The 13137-nt window shown below is 38.9% G+C and overlaps 1 protein-coding gene across 3 annotated transcripts in view; it reads right to left on the minus strand.

The window, feature by feature from the left end:
- NPAT (nuclear protein, coactivator of histone transcription) overlaps nt 1-13137 on the minus strand; it is a 49371-nt gene that overhangs the window by 13995 nt on the left and 22239 nt on the right. For all 3 annotated transcript variants that reach the window (XM_008261842.5, XM_051849722.3, XM_089333587.1), the window contains 7 exons: nt 12988-13069; nt 12040-12127; nt 10932-11023; nt 10764-10851; nt 6658-6754; nt 4913-5077; nt 831-2477 (listed from right to left, as the gene is read on the minus strand). In XM_008261842.5, coding sequence (XP_008260064.5) covers nt 831-2477; nt 4913-5077; nt 6658-6754; nt 10764-10851; nt 10932-11023; nt 12040-12127; nt 12988-13069 — 2259 coding nt within the window. The remainder of the gene's footprint in view (nt 1-830; nt 2478-4912; nt 5078-6657; nt 6755-10763; nt 10852-10931; nt 11024-12039; nt 12128-12987; nt 13070-13137) is intronic.

The following is a 13137-nucleotide window of genomic DNA, read 5'->3' on the forward strand; positions in this document are numbered from 1 at the left end:
AAGGGAAACTAAACATATATATTATTCAAATTGTTCCTGGATATCGTTCCAAATAGATGACAACTCTCTTGAAAGCTACAACCATACCAGGTGCATACCTACTAAAATTCAATATTATAGGAGATAAAAAAAACACAGCTATGTGATGAATTAATCTTTCTTTCTCTTTCTCAAAGATTGAGACCTTAATTGTGAAAAGAAAAAATTAAACCACTTCCGTTCATGGCTTACAATTCTTAAAAAAGGCTTCCATAGCCTTGGCAGCTCATGACAAGAGCCTAGGGTGATTACTGATGCCATAAACAAGAGTGTCAATTTGTTAAGTCAACAACAGGCGTCACTGTGCACTAACTCCTCATGTAGGATCTTTGTCCTTAGTGTGCTGTACATTGAGATTTAATGCTATAACTAGTACTCAAACAGTATTTTTCACTTTATGTTTCTGTGTGGGAACAAACTGTTGAAATCTTCACTTAATGTATGCTAAACTGATCTGTATATAAAGAGAATCGAAAATGAATCTTGATGTGAATGGAAGGGGAGAGGGAGTGGATAAGGGGAGGGTTGCGGGTTGGAGGGACGTTATGGGGGGGAAGCCATTGTAATCAATATTCTGTACTTTGGAAATTTATATTCATTAAATAAAAGTTAAAAAATGGAAAAAAAAAAGGTGACTGAATTACTCACCTAGTGTAAACAAGAGGCATAATTACAAATTTCAGACTATTTTCTCACACCATCTGATTTATTACCTACAGTTTATTAATTACATACAAGAGAAATCAGATCCCAATCCAGAGACATAAACTTTAACACATTCTTATAGTTACCTTGTGAAAAGTTTGGTGACACAGTTTGGTTGACAGCAAATACATTGTTTGACCTTGGTGGTGTCTGCAACTGAGGTGGTGGGGGCTGTGCAGCCATAGGTGCCGAATTTCCGGGCAGTACTACAACATTAGACTGACTTACAGTTGTTCCCAAGGCTGCAGTTGGATCAGTAACACAGGTAGCTATCAGAATGTTATTCGAATTGCCAAAAGTTGTGCTTGTGGCTGGCATCAACTGTATGTATCCTCCATCCTTGGAAACACATGGTGTGACATTGGCTGGAAAAGCAATGCTATCTTCATTCTGAGTGTTGTTTACAACGGAGTCCTCAAGTTTGAGTGCTAAAAGGTTCTGTTCCATGGAGGCTGAATCCCCTACTTCAGCAGATACAACAGCACCTGCAGTTTCTTCTGAAGACAGGCATTTAACTAACTCTGGGTTTTTGGCAGGTGATTTAGCAGGAGAGGACAAAATTATAGTTGGCAAATTTTCTCCACTGATACTAGAAACAGCACTATTAAGTTCTGTATCTGAGGAAACAAATGGATCATCACTAATGATAATTTTGAGAGAGACGATATTTGCTGCATCTATCTCTGCTGAGTTGTCACTAGAAGGCTTATCAGCAGTATTTTGGGACTCAGGGTGAGCATCTCCCACTGCAGAACACACAGATTCTGAAGGAGGAGAGTGACTATTTTCTGTAGAATTATCTTCTGGAGGCATCAATGCAACTTCCCTACAGTTATCACTTCCATCTAAAGACAGAAAAATGGCATCTCCAACTTCTTTTATAGTAGATGAAGGGTCTTGTGAATCCAAAGTAACTCTCTCAGACTTGGATGGCTCAGTTTCATTTTCTGTATGGTTTAATTCAATAGATGCTGAATCATTAGATGGTTGTTTATTAGAAGAGATGGACTCTCCAAAACTAATTTCTACTTGTTGTACATTTAAACTTGAACTTTCCACAGATAAAGGTAGTATTTTACTTTGTGGTGAAGAATTATCTTGGCAATCTGATAATTGCTGTGACACAACTGGTAACACATTACTAATTTCAATTTTACTCTCATGAATTTCACTAGACTTCGGTGACTTAGAACCATGGAAGTTAGTTTTAAGTCCCACTGAATTATTAGGACTTTCACAAAACTGATTTTTCTTGGATGACTTTTCAGTTAATGAAGTATTTTCAGATAAAAGTTGAGAATTTTTCCCAGAGAGTAGATTTTCATTGTTAGCTTCACCACCAAGTGAAACAAGTGAAGTTATTGGTACTTCAGGCTGTAAGTGAGATTCATCTTGTACATTTGGAGACAAAGAATTCTTTTCAACCTCCATAGCCATTTCAGTTTCAGCAGACATCTGAGTGGGGTAGAGTGCATCACACTCAGCAACAGAATCTCCTCTTTGGTCAAAGTCATTCAAATTAGGCACAGACTCAAAAGTAATGTCAAGGTTACACTTCTCTTCAGTAGGTACAGTTGCTTTAAAGGCCTTCTTCTGGATGCTAGGACCTATGTGGGAAAAATTTTCCTGGGCGTCTTGTCTAAGCCCATCATGGTTGCTGCCATTTTTCAAAGCATTTAATGCATCTTCATTTTGATAGGATGAACAAAATGAGGGTTGACCAGACTGTCCATCTGCAAAACAGCAGGAGGGTGGAAAAATGTGGTAAGTTCAGCTTCTGAGGCAATTTATTATAAAGCCTATTTTGCCAAGGAAGTAACTAATCTTTTACAGGTCAGTAGGTAAAAATAGGATATACCTCATATCTCATTTTCTAAGTATCAAAGTGTTTACATGCATCTTTCAAATTACTCATACCTTTTAAAATAAATGACAAATTATTTTTATCAATTTTTTAGAAAATAGCTGACATGGTAAAGGAAAAAGTATACCTGCTTAAGGACATGTAATATTTACCAGTAGGCTTAAAAAAAATCCAGAAAACAAACAAACAAAAACACAACTGGTTTCAAATATCCCTAAATGTGAAGCTACTAGAGGAAAACACAGGGGAAATTCTTCATGACATCGGTCTAGGCTAAGCCTTTTTGTTGGCTATAATTTCAAAAACACAGGCAGCAAAAGCAAAAACTTACAAATGGGATTACACACACCAAAAACTTTCTACACAGCAAAACAATCAGACTGAAGAGACAGCCCATAGAATGGAATAAATTATTTGCAAACCATTCATCCAACAAGGGATTAACCTCCACAATCCATAAGGAACTCAATCCAACAGCCAAAAAATAATCCGATTATAAATTCAGTGAATCAACTCAATGGATAAGGTTCTAGAAATAAACAAGTATATGAAAAAATGCTCAGCATTACTATTCATCAGGGAAATGCAAATCAAAGCCAAAGTGAAATACCATCTGATCACAGGTAGAATGGCTATCATCAAAGACAAAAAAATAAATGCTGATGAGTATTTGCAGACAGTGTAACTCTCATTAAGCAGCTTCCATAAAAAAGCTAGAAATAGGGGCTGATGTATCAGATCAGCACGGTGCGCCGGCCGCAGCGCGCTGGCCGCGGCGGCCATTGGAGGGTGAACCAACGGCAAAGGAAGATGTTTCTCTCTGTCTCTCTCTCACCGTCCACTCAGCCTGCCAAAAAAAAAAAAAAAAAAGGGGGGGGGCTGATGTTGTAGCACAGTGGGGTAAGCTGCCACCTGCAATGTTGGCATACTAGAGACCAGTTCAAGTTCTGGTTGCTGTACTTTTGATCTCCCTGCTAATGGGCCTATGAAAAGAGTAGAGGATGGCAATAGGGCTTGGGCTCTTGCCACCCATAGGGAAGACCCAGATGGAGACCCAGACAGAGCTCCAGGATCCTGGCTTTGACCTGTGATAATCGCAGCCATTTGAGGAGTGCATAGTAGATCCAAGATGGTCTCTTTCTCCCTTTCTCTGTCCCTTTGCCTTAAACATAAATAAATTTTTTTAAAGGCGAGAAATGTAATTACTTTATGATCCAGTAATTCTACTAATGAGTACATATCCAAATGAACTGAAATGTTTAAGAATCTTTCATATTTACTATAAAACCATTCACAATACCCAAGACACAGAATTAACTTAAGTGTCCAGTGACAGAATGGATAAAGACAATATGGTAAATGTACAGAAGGGAATATTATTTAGTCAAAAAAGAATGAGGCTCTGTTATTTGTTATGAAATAGAACTGAAGAATATCACATTAAGTGACATAAATCAAGCACAGAAAGACAGATACTGCACGTTCTCCCTTACACATCGAAGCTAAAATGTTGATCTTAAAGTAAAAGAGACTAGCATTTGAATACCAGAGCCTGGGAAGGGTAAGGAGTAGGAAGGGATTGAAAGAGGATGTGTCTAGCATGACATGCCACTATGCTTTGTTTACAGGTATTAAAATGGCACAATGTACATCATAAAATGTGCAATTACTATGTCAATTAAAAAAATTTAAAAAATCTTATCCTCAACACAAAAAAAATCCTCTTTCCCAGAACATACTGCAAGATAAATCAATGAGCACTAAAAGTTCAAAAGTTCACCTTTCAAACTACTAAACTCTTGGGAATGCGTTTTTTTTTTTTTTAAAGATTCATTTATTTATTTGAATGTCAGAGTTACACAGAGAGAGAAGGAAAGGCAGAGAGAGAGAGAGAGCGAGAGAGAGCAGTCTTCCATCTGCTGGTTCACTCCCCAAATGGCCGCAACGGCCGGAGCTATGCCGATCCAAAGCCAGGAGCCAGGAGCTTCTTCTGGATCTCCTACGCAAGTGCAGGGGCCCAAGGACTTGGGCCATCTTCTACTGCTTTCCCAGGACATAAGCAGAGAGTTGGACCAGAAGTGGAGCAGCCAGGTCTTGAACTGGCGCCCATATGGGATGCCCACACTGCAAACGGCAGCTTTAACTGATACGCCACAGCACCGGCCCCAGGAATAATTTCTTTTTTAATGGAGAAAAAACTAGAAATAAAGACCCTTGTGATAAACTGACAAACTTTCAAGTATTTCCTCCTTTTGAATTTTAAGACTAATATAAAGATTTGGATTGATAAAATCAAATTCTTACCAGAATCTTCTGTTTTAAAAGTACCTTTAGGTGCTACATTAGTTTCATCTTCTAAAATTATACTGGGACTGGTTTCCATATGTTGATTGGTTTCCATATGTTGACTGGTTTCCATATGCTGACTAGAAATGCTTTGTGATATATTCTTATTATTCTTTGTTTTACCTGTTAAAAAAAGACACATGGAAATAATTAATGACCAGTATAAAATAAGGGGTCAAGCAAATGTTAAATTTTGGTTTTAATTTTGGCTTTTTAGATATTTTATCATACTTTTTAAAATTTATTTTATTTAGGCTGGCGCCACGGCTCACTAGGCTAATCCTCCGCCTTGTGGCGCCAGCACCCCAGGTTCTATCCCGGTCGGGGCGCCGGATTCTGTCCCGGTTGCCCCTCTTCCAGGCCAGCTCTCCGCTGTGGCCAGGGAGTGCAGTGGAAGATGGCCCAAGTACTTGGGCCCTGCACCTCATGGCTCCTGCCATTGGATCAGCACAGTGTGCTGGTCACAGTGCGCCAGCCGCGGCGGCCATTGGAGGGTGAACCAACGGCAAAGGAAGACCTTTCTGTCTCTCTCTCTCACTGTCCACTTTGCCTGTCAAAAAAAAAATTTTTTTATTTTATTTACTTGAAAGAGAGTTAGAGAGACAGGCAGAGACAGAGAAAAAGAGATCTTCTATCAGCTGGTTCATTCCCCAGAAGGCACCAATGGCCAAAGCTGGGCCAACCCGAAGCCAGGAGCTTCATCTGGGTCTCCCACATAGGGGTACAGGCTTATGGAGTTGGGCCATCATCCAATGCTTTCCCAGATGCATTAGTAGAGAGCTGGATCAGGAGTGGAGCAGCCGGAACTTGAACCACTGTCCACACGGGATGCTGGTGCTGCTATCCAGGGCTTTAACCCGCCGCGCCACAGTGTCAGCCCCTTAACATGCTGTTTTACGTATCATTTGTAAGTACAAACATTTTTTTCTTAGAACATTTATTTGAAAGTCAAGAGTTACACAGAGAAAGGAGATGCAGAGAGAGAGAAAGAGAGGTCTTCCATCCATTGGTTCACGCCCCAATTGGCTGCAATGGCTGGAGCTGCGCCCATCTGAAGCCAGGAGCTTCTTCTGGGTGTCCCATGTGGGTGCAGGGGCCCAAACACTTGGGCCATTTTCTACTGCTTTCCCAGGCCATAGCAGAAAGCTGGATTCGAAGAGGAGCAGCCGGGACTAGAACCGGCGCCCATATGGGATGCAAGCACTGCAGGTCAGGGCGTTAACCCGCTACACCACAGCGATGGCCCCAGTAGAAAAATTTTTACACTAGTCCTGTGGTTATTTAACTATTAGAATTTCCTGGAGGCCCCAAGTTCTCAGATAAAGTTGATAGTGCTGATTTTTGGGGCTGTAATTTGAGAACTATTGCACTAGATTAAGAAACTGAAGAAAATGGCCAATTTTTCATACTCCTTTTGTATTTTCTATTTTGTTTATTAATTATAGTACTGGACCTCAACAGTCTGCTGACTGGCCACAATGCTCACAAAAACAAAAAAATAAAGCCTCCCCATTTAACGGCTAAAATTTAAGTAAAAACAAAGTGAAGCAAGACACTATCTTTTACTTGTTCATACAATATTTACTTTAACAAAGTTAAGAACTTTTTCAAGACGTGCTATGGAGTGTTGATTGTGTTAAGTTAACCAAAGAAACTAGAGAAATTTTTTTGTCTAACTGCTGTGAAAGCAACAATACACTTACCATAGTCAAAGAGATCAAAGAGGGCCTGAAATGCTGGGTCTGATTCTGTCTGTTCCAATATATCCTGTATAACTTCTTCAGACATGTGAATTTCGCTCTGCAAAAGAGTGAGGTAAAGGCAAGATCCTAACTGAATTAATATGGTTTAGTAAAAGCAAAATAATTAGCAGACATTTAATATCTTTGACTTTGTATGCAAAAACATTTCCCTTCAAGAAAACTGATTGTACTTTAAGTCTATTGCAGAGGGGCTGGTGCTGTGGCTCACTTGGTTAATCCTCTGCCTGCAGTGCCGGCATCATGGGCACTGGGTTCTAGTCCCGGTTGCTCCTCTTCCAGTCCAGCTCTCTGCTGTGGCCCGGGAAGGCAGTGGAAGATGGCCCAAGTGCTTGGGCCCTGCACCTGCATGGGAGACCAGGAAGAAGCACCTGGCTCCTGGCTTCGTATCAGCAAAGCACTGGCCGTAGCGGCCATTTGGGGAGTGAACCAATGGAAGGAAGACCTTTCTCTCTGTTTCTCCCACTGTCTAACTCTGCCTGTCAAATAAAAACAAACAAACAAAAACAACTATCGCAGTAAGACTAGAAAGTAGAACGTGAACGTTTTTTTAAATGACACTTAACTAATCACTTTGATGAACACATTCCTCAAAATTCAAATGAATATACAAACTATCCATACATATCTAAACAAAAACAAATGTAGTATTTTGTAGTAGATTGTTTTATATCGTTCTGTATAAATTTATCTCCATCTTTTTTTCTTGTCTGCTTTGCTCTCTTCATATTAAATGCTTTCTTAAAGTGCTACATAATTCTCGCTTATCTACTCATTCAAAAGTGCTATGCCAAAAGCTGCCTTATGTAAGCTCTATTCCAATTGGTGTAGGAGGGACAAAATCCAAGCTACAGAATTACCTTCCAGAACCACATATATTTTTAGTTCTTTACTTTCAATCAAGTCATATTCATTGCTGGCAGAATTTATGAATAGCAATAGTATTTGCAGGGTGGGTAGCATGTAATGGAGAGAATACAAGTTTACTTCTTGCTGCTTCGTCACCCCTTTATATATTTTAAAAGATTTATTTATTTGAAAATCAGAGTTAAACAGAGAGGGAAGAGGCAGAGAGAGAGAGGTCTTCCATCTGATGGTTCACTCCCCAAATGGCCACAATGGCTGAAGCTGCACCAATCTGGAGCCAGGAGCCAACGCTGGGTCTCCTGGGTGGGTGCAGGAGCCCAGGGACTTGGGCCATCTTCTACTGCTTTCCCAGACCATAGTAGAGAGCTGGATCGGACGTGGAGCAGCCTGGACTAGAAAAGGTGCCCACATGGGATGCCAGCGCTTCAGGTCAGGGTGTTAACCTGCTGCATCACAGCGGCAGCCCCTAGAAATTTATTTTTTCTGAGCTTTGCCTTTACTGGTATAGAATTGGGGTCTTTATGTCAGGTACTATTCCTCCTTTCCAGCTTCTAAGAACTGTTTTCCCATTTTGCTCCCTTTTGTTCTTTGGCCTTGGGAGTTTGTGCTTTTGAAAACATTCATTTGTACTGTTTTACAAACTATTACTTAAATCTGATTTTTTAACTTTCCCACACAGACAAGGTTATCAACAACCAAGAACAGAGGGCCCTGTCTTCACTTTCACATAATTCTTCATAATATCAAATAGATTGCTCTGATTATGGTCAGCAACTGATGCAGTTGTGAAGACAAAATCAAGGAGTTGTAGACTATATAAAAATTTAGATAAAGGGAATGTACTCGTTAAATGTTTATATAGGAATGTTTTTTTAAATAAAGTACTGGCGTATGCAAAAAATACTGAATGGTTTTACCTAGAATTCAAAGAAAAGCTACTATAATGAATTCACATGGGCTTGTCAATAAAAAATGTTTACATTTTAAGAACTACAAGTACATGGATGTGCTATAGCCTCAACCTCAGTTACTCTTCCAAAAGGAAAACTGTACATGGAAAAATGTTATACAGTAAAAAGTTCTGCCTTTACCTTGGCTGGTTCATTCTTTGTTTTTAAAGATTTATTTATCTGAAAGGCAGAACAACTGAGAAAGAGGGATACACACAGGTACATACACCCACGCCCACACAGACACACGTGGCGGGTAAGAGGGAAGGAGAGATCAACAGAGAGCAATGATCTATCTACTACCTCACTTCCCAAATAGCTGCAATAGCCAGAGCAAAGCCAGGAGTCAGAATTGCAGCTTGATCTTCTACATGGGTTGCAAAAAGCCCAAGCAAATGAGCCATCCTCCACTGCCTTCCTAAGTCCATTGGCAATAAGCTGGATCAGGATCAGAAGCAGAGTGGATTCTGATATGGAATGCTCATGTTAAAAGTGGAGATTTAGGGGCCAGTGCTGTGGCGCAGTAGGCTAATCCTCTACCTGCGGCGCCAGCATCCCATATGGGCGCTGGTTCTAGTCTTGGCTGCTCCTCTTCCCAGCTTTCTTCTATGGCTTGGGAAAGCAGAAGATGGCCCAAGTCCTTGGGCCCCTGCACCTGAGTGGAAGACTCAGAAGAAGCTCCTGGCTTCTGGCTCCCGGCTCCCGTTCGGCGCAGCTCCTGCTGTTGCGGCCATTTGGGGAGTGAACCAGCAGATGGAAGACCTTTCTGTCTCTCCCTCTCAAATAAATAAAAAAATAAATAATCTTAAAAAAAAGGGGGAGGATTTAATTGCTGTGCTGTTATAGTCACTTTTTGTATTCACCAAGACTGAACAGCAACAGTGACTACAGCCCCTATCTTTCTTCTCTTGCTTAATTATTCATTCAGTTAGTGCTTTTTTTTTAGTGTCCACTTAATTTTGTTAAATAAGTTGAACTTATCTTTATATTATATGGTTTGTAGCAGTGTAGAAGAGATATAATTTAAACACTGTAGGAAAGGACTTCAAAAAGTTCATGAAGAATCTGAATTAAAGGATAATGTGAATTTCCCCTGAAGGACAGAGAGACTTCCCAAATACCTGCAACAGCCAGCACGGGCTAGGCTGATGCTGGGAGTTGGGAACTCTGTCTCCCACATGGGTCCCAAAAGCTTCATCATTTCAGCCATCACACCTGCCTTCTGGGGTTTGTATTAGAAGGATAATGTATTTAGGTGCTGGAGCTGGGTATTCAGACCATGCACTTTGATGAGGGACACGGGCAGCTTAACTGGTGTTTCAGTCACTAGATTAAATGTATACCCCCACCACAACTTTTTGAAGCTACCTCATATATATTGTTGATTATTACAAACATCAATCTTCTCACTAATGAGTTGTTAAGCATTAAATACTTGGAAATCCAGAATGGACTGTTGTATGAGTAAGAGATTTTAGATACAGAGCAAAACTGCTTAGCTATTGATGGTTTAGAAATAGCTTATTACTTTTTTTTGTTTTTTTTTTTTTTTGACAGGCAGAGTTAGACAGTGAGAAAGAGAGACAGAGACAAAGGTCTTCCTAGTGAGCTGCGGCACCAGCCACAGAAATAGCTTATTACTTTTACCACTTTGATAATGCAATATATAGATACTACTTTTTCAAAAAGATTTTATTTATTTATTTGAAAGGCAGAATTACAGAGGTAGAGTCAGAGAGAGAGAGAGGAGAGAGAGAGAGGAGAGGAGGAGAGAGATCGAGATTGAGATCTTCCATTAGGCTGGTTCATTCCCCAGATGATCACAATGGTCAGAGCTGAGCTGATCCGAAGCCAGGAGCTTCTTCCAGGTCTCCCACAGGGTACAGGGGCCCAAGGACTTGGGCCATCTTCTACTGCTTTCCCAGGCCATAGCAGAGAGTTGGACTGGAAGGGGAGCAGCTGGGACTCGAACCGGCGCCAATATGGGATGCCGGCGCTGCAGGCTGGGTCTTTAACCTGCTGTGCCACAGCACCGGCCCCTATAGCTTCCATTTTCAAAGACAATTTCTAACACAATTTCAGGTAAAGATGGAAAGCTGTATCTTAATTGTTTTAAATCATTTCATACATTAAGTCTTTGATTTTGAAGGGAAATCAACATATCACCAGTTTTAACTAGGGATATATGTATCACACACACAGTCACAGAGTCATATATACATCTACCCATACCGGAAGTCCCAAGAGTTCATCAATTGAAGTCTCTGGCTCAGTAGGGTTGCTATCTGCTTGCTTAGGTACTTGAGCAATATTATTATCACTGTAAAACAGAAAGGGAAATTTTTAGCGGAGTTACGCAATTAGGCACCTTCAAATTGGTATCTTAGATATACTGCTTACCTCGTCAAAAATTTATTAATGTTTTCTGCTAACTTTTCTTGAAGAGATTTGTTGTTTAATATTTTTTCTCGTGCATTTTCAATAACCATTTGCTGTAAAACAAAGTCAGTTTTTAGCAAAAGAATAAGAAAGTTTTTTTTAAATCTGGATAATTTTGACAGACTCATGTAAAAACTCCGAAGTTGTGGCGGCTTTCTCCATATCAAAACCTAAACTTAGAAATTTTTATCTTTCACAAATTCTTTCTTCACTGCTTATAGTCATGCTCTTTACCTTACCATGTGGAGGTGTTTAAGAAGTTCATGGAAAAATTTTATTACGAAAATGTGTGGTTTTGACAAACTTTTTAAAAAACCAAAATAAATTTTTGAAATTCCATTTTTAAAATGAATTTTACATGCTTCCTCTTGACATAATCAGATTCCAGAAAAATGCCCTATTACAACATGATCCAGCAAGAACAAAACGTTTAGTTTCCTAAAAATATCAAAAGTTTCTTATCTGGTATATTTGTCACATTATCTATTCTGAACAGATTATCTCCTACAGTTATACATTCTTATTCTGTATCCCAAGGCTATTCCAATGCTCAGTCTTAAAGAAATACTGTATTTTATACATGTATTTATAGGTATGTTTTTATACATGCTAGTTTATATGTATATTTTATATACATATACACATGAAGATGTATACAATTTGAATATTTTAATTTTTGAAAAAAGATTTACTAATTTATTTGAAAGGCAAAGTGACAGAAATAAAAGGAGTAAACAGAGATCTATTATCTTCCATCCACTGGTTCACCCCCAAAATACATCCAACAGCTGGAGTTAAGCTTGGCCAAAGCCAGGGGCCAGGAGCCCCATCCAGGTCTCAAATGAATGGAAGGGACCCAAGAATAGGAGTTACCATCTGCTGCCCCCAGGTGCATTAGTAGGATGCTGGATCAGAAGCAGAAGAGCCAGGCCTTGAACTGGCATTCAATTGTGGGTTGTGGTTGTTCTAAAAGGTGGCTTAAACTACTGTGACACAACGTTCACCCTTTATGATACTGTTTTTAAATTCAGCAATATTTTAAGTTGTAAAGTTTTAGAGGGTCACTTACTTTTTCTACTGCAAATGCATTAGGATCCTGCAAATTCCGTATTGTTGAATGAGGCCCAGGAAAGTTGATACTTTTTCTTTGAGAGTCACTGAAATAAATTTTAGAAGTTTGCTTTGCAACTACCATGTCTTGAACAGATTCTACCTTAGCTATATATAAAATTTATAATCATGGTAGAAAAAATTATTTTCTCTATTGGTGATAGGAACAAAGTAGAGAAAAGTAATATGACACTTTGAGAATGAATATGACATCTAGTTTTACCATTTACTAGCTATATAGTCTAAACCAAGCAAGCGCTGCCCACCTCATACATTTTATAATGGTTTCAGACTAACTGCATTATTAGATTTTAAAGAAGACTGGAAAGAAATAAAGTATATGTAGCCTTTAAAAACTCAATCAAAATATCTACAGGTTGTCAGTTCAGAGACATCCTCCCCTCACTGCAAAAGAGAAGACACATTTTAATTCTCTCTCTTCTCTTAAATATCCTTCCAACAAAGGTACAAAGACTAAGTATAAATGAAAAGAACTTTTTTCCAAGAACACACCTGGAAAAATCTTACCAACTGAATTAGTACTTTAAATGTTTAAGTGTTTGGGGCATAAACCATGCTGGTATTATTTGTTATTTTTTAAAAAAACTTAATTTAAAAATTCTGTAAAAGATCTGTGGTAACATCAATTGTTAGCATATACATCATTATTTTATATACCATTACAAAAAACCCCCATAATCCCATGAAACAGTGTTATATCAATGATAGAAGCATGCAACCTAATTTCTTGAAGAATAAATGTATAAAAAGATGTGTTTAGGAATGGATATAACAGTAGACAATCCTCAAAACTTACTTCAGTATTAGTACTTTATTAACAATGTAAATGTCTATTATTTCTTTTTTAATGGTATTCTGCAACTTGTGCATTTTAAAAATCATTTACCTTTTACGTCTACCAGGAGACATTAAACTGGCATGAGTTTTCCTTTCCTGAGGACCAGGAACCATATTTAAAGTCTCTCCAGCTACATTTCAAGAAAATAAAACAATAAGTTGAGGAAACTGGATAGTTTTTTTTTTTAAATTAGAGACT

This window comes from Oryctolagus cuniculus, chromosome 1, assembly GCF_051225735.1.
Source record: "Oryctolagus cuniculus isolate XC-2025 breed Fujian yellow rabbit chromosome 1, ASM5122573v1, whole genome shotgun sequence".
Lineage (NCBI taxonomy): Eukaryota > Metazoa > Chordata > Mammalia > Lagomorpha > Leporidae > Oryctolagus > Oryctolagus cuniculus.